A 9,073-nucleotide genomic window follows, 5' to 3' on the forward strand; every position below is an offset into this window, starting at 1 on the left:
GGATATAAATATTAGTCATTTTGTAAGATTAAGAAGTCGTTTATAAAAATTAATCTGTTAGAGAAATAAAAAATTTTATTCCGAAACATGACCTGAAATGTAAAACCAATTCATCGGTTATTTAAAAATAAAATGTTACGATTTTAGTGCACTGAGATGAGTAAGAAAATATATTTGATTTATTCAACAAAACTAATAATTGTATTAACATTTTTAAATGTATGAATATTTGAGACGATATTCGGAAAAAGCATCTCGTCGTATGCTGTCGGAATTTCAGAAATAGTGCAAACATTGCTTTTGCCAAATTCACATAATATGGCAAGCGAGATACAAATGTATGAAGTGGAAATTAAAACGGAAGACATGCCTGGGATAGTTCTGGATAGACCTGGAGTACCTGTGGACGAATTGCAGAAGTGGATGATAGATAGCCTGTACTAGATTTAGAGAAAGTGGAGGAGGGAGACCCGAAAGTTTCAAACGTAGAATCTTTTTGCATCTCTTCCAATGTATCGTATTTAATTGAAAGCCCATGCACAGGTTATTTTATTTAAAAAATATATCTTTTTTAAACATTACAAATAAAGTAAAATCCACTTTATGTGCTTTATTTTAATTTGTATAAAAATTAACAAGTATTGCTTCTCATAATTATTTATTTGAAGTATTCTTCTTGTTGTGGAAAAAAAATAAAATATAGATTGACATTTATATTTGTACAATTATAAAATATTACTGCTTCACTGTAATAGTTTATATCGCTTCTTTCAATTACAAAAAATTGCACTTCTATTACTCAAATGAATATTTTACGTATAAACAACCTTTTTATGCATACATTTTTCATTATTTGTGAAGTTACTTTACAAGAAATTAGGCAAAATTTAATGTTTACAAGAATTTTGAGGAAGCAGAGTTTGGAAACAATTTCTGTCAGGGACCTGTAGGTTCATTTATTCTTAGTGACGGGGGCTAACGCTAGATGGCGCTTATTCAGAATGTAAGGCCTCAAAACGATACATGGGAGTGTCACCACTATGAGCACCACCACCACTTACCACTACTTCTTTAGGTGTGAGCCAGTGAGCTCAAGGACACAGTGCATAACAGCTGCAGAAACTTAAAAAATTTCTGTTTTTTTCAAATGAAAGAGCAACTCAACAACTATCGATTGGTGTAAAAACCTAAAAATCGATTTTTGGCGCGTAAGGTCCCTTTCTTCGCGGACAGTCACACACACATGCACACACACATATACGAGATACTTGGCCCAGTATCGGCACTTTATTGCGCCAAGTCTCACTTTTAGTACGGGGAACAATGTTTCAGAGGATCAGCCAAAGTCTGGCCCAGTGACGGCACATTACTGGGCCAAGTGTCACTTTTACCAAGGCAAACCATGTTTTATTTAAATCGGTCCAATTTTGAGCCAGTGCTGGCAGCCTATATTGGCTACTTATATTTGCCGATCCTCCAACGATGCTTGGCCCACTATTGTCACTTTATTGCCCCAAGTCTCACTTTTAGTACGGGGAACCATGTTTCACGCGGATCAGTCAAAGTCTGGCCCAGTGACGGCACATTACTGAACCAAGTGTCACTTTTACCAAGGAAAAAAATGTTTTATTTAAGTCGGCCCAATTTTGAGGCAGTGCTGGGAGCCTATATTGGCTATTTAGATTTGCCGATCCTCCACCGATGCTTAGCCCAGTATTGGCACTTTATTGCGCCAAGTCTCACTTTTAGCACCTAAAAAACAAATCTTAGACTAAAGATAAAAAAAATGTTAATTGCAAAAAGTTGTAAAGTAATCTACAACGGAAAAAACGAAATATTACAACAACAAAAATTGTAATCGATTTAAATTATTTATTGAACAATTATTGTATTGATATTCCTGTTGAAAGTTATATTTTACATTTGAATAACGTTGCATTATAATAAATAGTAGAAAAAGAGAGCTAAAAATTGGTTCTTTAACTTTTCTGAGCTGTACCTTATTAGGATGGCTTTTTCATAAAGTTTCAACTTGTCAGTTTAGCGCAGTGGTCAGCACTCCTGACTGCTAGGATATAAATTTAGGTATAAAGATGTAGGTTCGATACCCCGTAGCGTTAGAAATTTTATTTGTAATATATATCAGATGCGTCCTAAGAAAAATTAAATTATTTTTTATCAGTTTTTGAATTAATTCCGGCATCCAGGTTGGTCCGGTATTGGTACCCATAATTGGGCCGACAATGCCAGCCAAGCCTTGACTGCCGAGCTTCAACAATATTTTTGTTGACTATGGTCCAAAGTCGGGCCCTATGTGACTTCGCACTTGGGATGTGGTGGATTTCCAATAGCAATAACAAAAAGTTTTTTTTTAAAGAATAACCTATTTCTGATTTTTCATCTTTGTATTCATTACTTAATCCAAGCTATTGAAATTTTTTTCACCAAATTTGACCTAAGTTAAATGTACAGCCATTTATAGTAATGGAGTTATTAAAGACTAAACGAATAGACAAATGGTTGCCAATTTCGAAGTCTGCGAAACTTATTTTTTAATTAAAAGTCAAATCAAATAAACATTCACTTTTTGATGTAGCTGAAGTTCCGAATGTTCAAATGGACAAAATATTTTTCCTTATTTTTATTTTATCCATCAATATTGTTCCAACTGTATTTCATAATATGCATTATAATTCTGTTTCAATAATAAATGAATTCCCACATAAGTGAACAAACATTTTAGCCCTTTTTATAGTTTACATAATTATCAATACAAAACTTCGTTCATTTGAACGTTCGAAACTGCAGGTACATCACTTTTTGGCAAAGAATTACAAAGGTAGCCGAAGCGATAAATATATATACCCATTTGGTATCTATTGAAATGTTTCCATTGTCTGAACTGCCCGGGGTTCGTCATATGCAGTTATGCACCGATTAAAAATTTTTTCTTTCGAAAAATTCAGGACTTAATTTTCCAGAAAGTGGTGTAAGTAGATTGAAAATTGCTCTTGTTCATTTAATTTTTATGCTAATGCAAGCAACAAAAAAAGTGTCGATTTTTTTCATTTCATTTCTTATCTCCTAGATAAAATTTTTCTCATACTTCCCGTCGCTTAAATTCAATGCACAGAGAGGGGTATGGATAAAAAATGACTTGCTTTTATAGTAAGTATGATGCGTAGCCATTAAAATTTAAGATTGAATGTTATTAATTAATTCTATAAACAAATTATATAAACAAATTTACGTTGCAGATATTCATAAGAGACAAAAATAGTTTTTCTTCTAGTCTTGATGTAATTAAATTGCCAATAATGCATCCTGAAAAAATGTTGCTATCCATCAATATCTGCTTATTTTATAAACAGATTATATAAGCAAATGTTTTGTCTTACTAGGGCTTACATGAAAAGAAATAGATTTTTTCTTCTGATCTTGTTAAAATTATATGGTCTGTGATGTTTCATAGAGAAATTTTTCCAAGCATCACCAATCGTTTATTTTATAAAAGTATAATCAACTGTACATTGCAGATATTTATAAGCAGAAGGAAATCATTTTTTCTTTTATTATTTTTTGAAATATATTGACAATAAATTGTCTGGATAAAATTTTACTACGCCTTACTATTTCTTTATTTCCAAAGAAATTGGGTTAATAATTGCATATTCTAGGCGTTTATATGCAGGAAATATCTTTCTTTCGTCTAGTCTTGTTAAAATTATATTTTGAATATAAGTGCAATATAATTTGAGCAAGTTTAAGGGAAAAACGATTTTTTTTCGCTTAAAAACGCCATCCCAGGTAGAAATAAACCACCGGCCCCGTACTGGCCCATTACAGCCTGCCGGAGTTCCAGTACTGACTAGGTGTACTGGGCCAGTACTATGCCAGTACTTGCTTGTAATGCTTGGCGGTACTCGCATGCCAGCACTGGCGCAGTACTGACTGCCAGTACTGGGGCAGTACTGGCAAAACGCTATCGTACGAAAATGCCGGAGTTAATTTTAAAAATGATAAAAAATTATTAAATTTTTTTAAAGACCACCCATTTATCATCATACAACTGCATATCGTCCGAATATTATTTATAATTACATAAATATAAATTCAAACTATTTGTTTAATTTTAGCACCCACTATTTCTGTAATCTGAAGATATAAAATAAAGGTATTTAAAAAATCAATAATAATTGACTGCGAGTATTTGTTCAATGCATGTTAATGGCACTGCTTAGAATGAATAAATATATTACATTTTTAAAAATTATGTTACAAATAAAATTTTTAACGCTAAGGGGGGCCTCCGAACCTACATATCTATACCTTAATCTATCGCCTAGCAGTCGGGAGTGCTAACTACTGCGCTAAACCGACAAGTTAAAACTTGGTGAAACAGCCATCCTCATAAGCTACAGTTCAAAAAAGTTAAAGTACCAAATTTTGAGCTCTCTTTTTCTAATTATTTATTATCATACAAAGTTATGTGAATGTAAAATACATGAAATTCTAACAGGAATATTAATGAAGTAATTATTAAAGAAATAATTTATATCGACTACAATTTTTCTTCGTGTAATATTTTATTTTTTCGCGTTTTAGACCATTTTAAAAGTTCTGATAATAACATTTAATGAGGATTTAAAATTTGTATCGACGGAACTTAGAAATTTTACCACGTTGCGCAACAATTTTTTTAATAACAATTTTCTTTAAACTTTCCTGTAACATTTTGCTTTTTAGGTGTTTTAGACTATTCTACAACGATTAATACATACATCCAGTGTAATATTTTCTGAACGTTAAAAATTTTTCATGGAGGTGGAACTTAGAATATTTTCCTTAAAAAAAGTAATGGAAAAAAATGTTTTCACCTTAAATGTATAGTCAATTTCTTGACATTTCAAAACACCCGGACAACGTATGTAGACGTGTTTTTTTTCAAGTCTATTTTTGTACTACGGGCATAATACCGCCCCGGTCGTGCAGCCAACGTTCTGTCAGTACTGGGCGAACGACCGGCTGTCTGTACTGGTGGGCAGTACTGGGCCATTACTGCGCCGGTGATGAACTCCGGCACACTGCCGACATTCCCACCTGAGATATTTGTATATTTACTTATATGATTTGTTCAGAAAATAAACAAATATTAATGAATGGCGAGAAATTGTTAGAAAATACCATTGGCAATATAATTTTCGCAAGATTAGATAAAAAACGATTTCCTTTGCTTTAAAAACACTTTATACAGTGAGTGTAAAAAGTTTTCGTACACCTCTTTTTTGGTGACTGAATAAGTTCTCTTAATTTTAATTATGCCAGAGCTCATCGTTTAGCTATTTTTCACCGTACCACAATAGCTTATTGGTACAATTAAAAAAAAATTCTGATGAAATTGCAAGAACTTGAAGGTGTAAGAAAAAAGTAGGGAAAATTTGAAAACATATTTTCTGTAGGCAAATCAGAATAAAAATTAAATTAATATATGTTTTAAGAAATTTCATAGGAAATTCGTGATCATATGTTTCATATATTCTACAAAAATATTTTTGTTACCATAAACAATGCTGCAATTTTCCAAGTTTTTTGTTACAAATTCAAGTCCTTGCAATGCGATAAGGCAATTTTAATTATTTATACTCCTAAGATGTTATGATATAGTAAGAAAATAACTTTAAAATCAGCACAAGCACATTAAAAAATCTTGATTATTTCGAAAGTTATTGAACATTTAAAAAAGCATTGAAATTTACACTATTTTTGTAATATCTCTTTCAAAATAGACACATTGGCTTCATCCTGGGCTCATTTTATACGGAATTTCGAGAGCAATCAACCCTTTAAACAGAATACTTTTTAGATCTAGAATAATTAAAATTGAGAGAACTTAATTAGTCATCAAAACAGAGGAAAACGAAAACTTTTTCCACTCACTGTATGTGAATTTGTTGATAGAATATGTTCATGAAAAAAATATTTTGATAGGTGACAATTTCTTTCCGAAAAAATCATTTGTAATCTAATTAAAACAACAATACAATTAAACACGATTTCGTCTGCCTATAAATTTCTGCGATGTACATTTGTTTATATTATTTGTGACGTGGTGCAAGGAAATGGATCTTAGGATTAGCAGGCGAGTTTTTCAGTAGAAGCGATTGAAGAAACAAACGAAGTCAGATACTCAGAGATTGGGAATAATCTCCGGAATCCAACACCTCCACTTACTTTTGCATCTTCTCGCTCCACATTCAGCAAGTTAGATGGATTTTTGAGTCACACTGACACAGAACGGAAAAATGTATAGAAAGTGCTGGAGCGAGCCGGGCCTCACTTTGCAGCTTAATTACAATTACAATTTTGAAGATAAAATTTAATTCTTTTATAATATGAAAGAGCGATTTAAAAACTGTCAATGGCATAACAAAATCTGTTAATTGCTTTTTTAACCCTGAGGCCCCTTTCCTCGCGGTACGACACATTTGTTTATAAAAATGAAATTTAAAAAATCGTCACTTTTTTCGCGATTTACATTAAAATAAAAATTAAACTTTTATTTTGATGAAAGAAAAATGGTTCCAACGTAAAAAAAATATACCTTCGTGATCTTAAAGCAGCCGACAAATTGTTCTCACCAAACTAGGTAAACAAAAATAAGTTACAAAATTTTCCAATTGAAAATCAATGTTTTTAAACACACGACTCACGATTATCCGGCCGCTTGTTGATAAAAATGCTTGAATTTCTCATTATATATTCTCAATGCGTCAACGATGACTAAAAGGACGAGTCTTGTTTAAAAAAAAGGTAATATGTTTATTTTCGTTCAAAACCCAATTAATTTTGAACGAAAACCACTTTTTGGCAATTTTAACTTACAGTACAGACATCGAAAAAATGTCATTTGTAATAACTTATAACGTGAAAGTTGTTCACTTTGTTACTGCTTTAAGAAAGGCAAAACTTCCTCGATTAATTTCAGCCCAAAAGCACTTGCACATCTAGTTTTTCTTTGGTACGTGGTTCGGGGATATACCCCGGTTATTTTAAACCAAGAAATAAAAAAATCGTACTACGCGTTTTTGAGAAAACAGATTTTTTCATTTTCTACAATTAAAAATGTGATTTCTTGAAAAAAAAATACTAAAAAAAAGCATAAAATTTTGCAGTTCAAAATTATTCAGCTTCTTGAAATCTATTAAATTGTAGCCCTTTTCAGATCTATATTTTCTTTTATTTAATGAATTGTTTCAAAAATATGGAAAAAATCGATTAAAATAGAATATAGTTTAACGAACTATAAGATTTTATTTTTAAAAAAGCTTTTTTAGTTTAGTGACTATGTAAAGAATATGTTGCATGAGATTATTAAGGTTCCTGAGCTTTAAGGGCATGTAATACTTAGAAAATTGTCGATTTTACCAGTTTTAGGTTCCCCCGGCTTTTTTCCAGAATAATAAATATTTTGCCTTCAAAATCTGGGAAATGATAGCGAACCTGCTAATGGACATCCCCGCACACTTCTTTTGTGTTTTTTTATCAAAACATCTTTGATATTCTTAACAACGTGCGTGTATATTTCGAGGTTATGTGTGTTACAATTTACCCGAGCGTTAATTCCAAACTACACAATATTTTTGAACAAAAACTTTGGACTTACAAATAAACATAGTAACTAATCTCCCGGAACTAATCTTGTTTGCAGGCAATCAAAAAAATTTATTTCATAAATAATTTCCAGATAATCGGAAAGGCAGATATGAAAAACGACGTAACCTCAAAACAATGCATATGCATAAAATTTTTATTTAGAACAATAAATTTTGTTTGTTATTATCCCTCAAAAAAGAGTGCGGGGATGTCCGTTATGATATTTTATAGCATCTCCGAATTCAGTTTTTAAAAATTTTCATTTTTGTGGAAAAAATCCGGGGAAACTGTAAGTATCACATGCCCTTAAAGTAGGGACACAAATTTTTGTTATAAAAATAGGCTCTAAGAGTTTATTTAATCTATGTGATTTCTATATTTTAAGAATTTATAAAGAATATTATGTAGTTAGTGATTAATATAACACTTTATTCTTACGGCTAAAACGTGAAGATCACTGCCGCAAATTCCAGAATATGCAACCCTCACGAGGACCTCATCTTCAGCGGGTTTCGGAATATTTCCTCTTTTTAAAGAAAGGGTCTTGTTTTTGGCATCGAAGCTGACAAACTCCATCATAGATTCTGGAAGTTCTCAAAATAAAATCTTCTCTCTACCACCCTTTGGCACAACTGAAAGTCGAATGAAGAGCTCTTTGCTTCATATTTATTCAGTAGTTCTTATCCTCGTATCTGCAATGTCATCTCATCATGACCTCTTATCTTTCTGATTGAAAATTCTAAGCGATTCCTACATTATGTTTCTTCACTTATTGCATTGTTAAGATTGCAGTTACCATAAGAAGATATTTGGAATTGGTTATAATATGAAAGTTCACTACGCATTTTCTTTTAACGGTTAATTAAACACATTTCATCGGGGATTTAAAAACACATTATATTAGCGTAAAGAACACCTTCTCAATTAATTTATATTCTTTTTTAATTTTAGTGTTTATATTGCTATTGTTAATTTTAGACCAATAAAGGTTTCTATACAATTACCAATAAATAGTTTAAAATTTAAAAAAATTAAATTCAGAGTAAACAAAATTATAAATTGTTCGTTAACGTTTTTTTTTTCAATTCAATGGACACGTTTAAGAAAGCGTTTTCCAACTTTGAATGTTGCATTCTATGTATTTTTTCTTACTTTCTGTTGTTAGTATCTTATTTATAATAATAGTTATATAATTCACCTTTGAGTAAGAATCTTAAATCTATCCGTATTGATATAGATACATAGAATTGGAAATTTATCTTAATCTAAGCAATCAGTCTTATGCGCGTCATAGTTCCGATAGTCAATGACGAAATTACAGTCAGAAAAATAATTAAAATCGTTCGAACGTAAAAACTGTTTACTGTATTAGGACAATCTATCAGATAAGATTATGAAAGCTAAAAAAGTAGCCAATTCG

The 9,073-nt window shown here is 31.4% G+C and overlaps 1 protein-coding gene across 1 annotated transcript in view; it reads right to left on the bottom strand.

Annotated features, from left to right (window-relative positions):
* Positions 1–8,300, bottom strand: part of LOC117177115 (D-altritol 5-dehydrogenase-like) — a 32,939-nt gene extending 24,639 nt beyond the window's left edge. The window contains exon 1 of the mRNA XM_033367608.1: positions 8,092–8,300. Coding sequence (XP_033223499.1) covers positions 8,092–8,232 — 141 coding nt within the window. The 5' untranslated portion in view covers positions 8,233–8,300. The remainder of the gene's footprint in view (positions 1–8,091) is intronic.
* Positions 8,301–9,073: the final 773 nt, after the last annotated feature.

Source organism: Belonocnema kinseyi, chromosome 7 (assembly GCF_010883055.1).
Source record: "Belonocnema kinseyi isolate 2016_QV_RU_SX_M_011 chromosome 7, B_treatae_v1, whole genome shotgun sequence".
NCBI classification, from domain to species: domain Eukaryota; kingdom Metazoa; phylum Arthropoda; class Insecta; order Hymenoptera; family Cynipidae; genus Belonocnema; species Belonocnema kinseyi.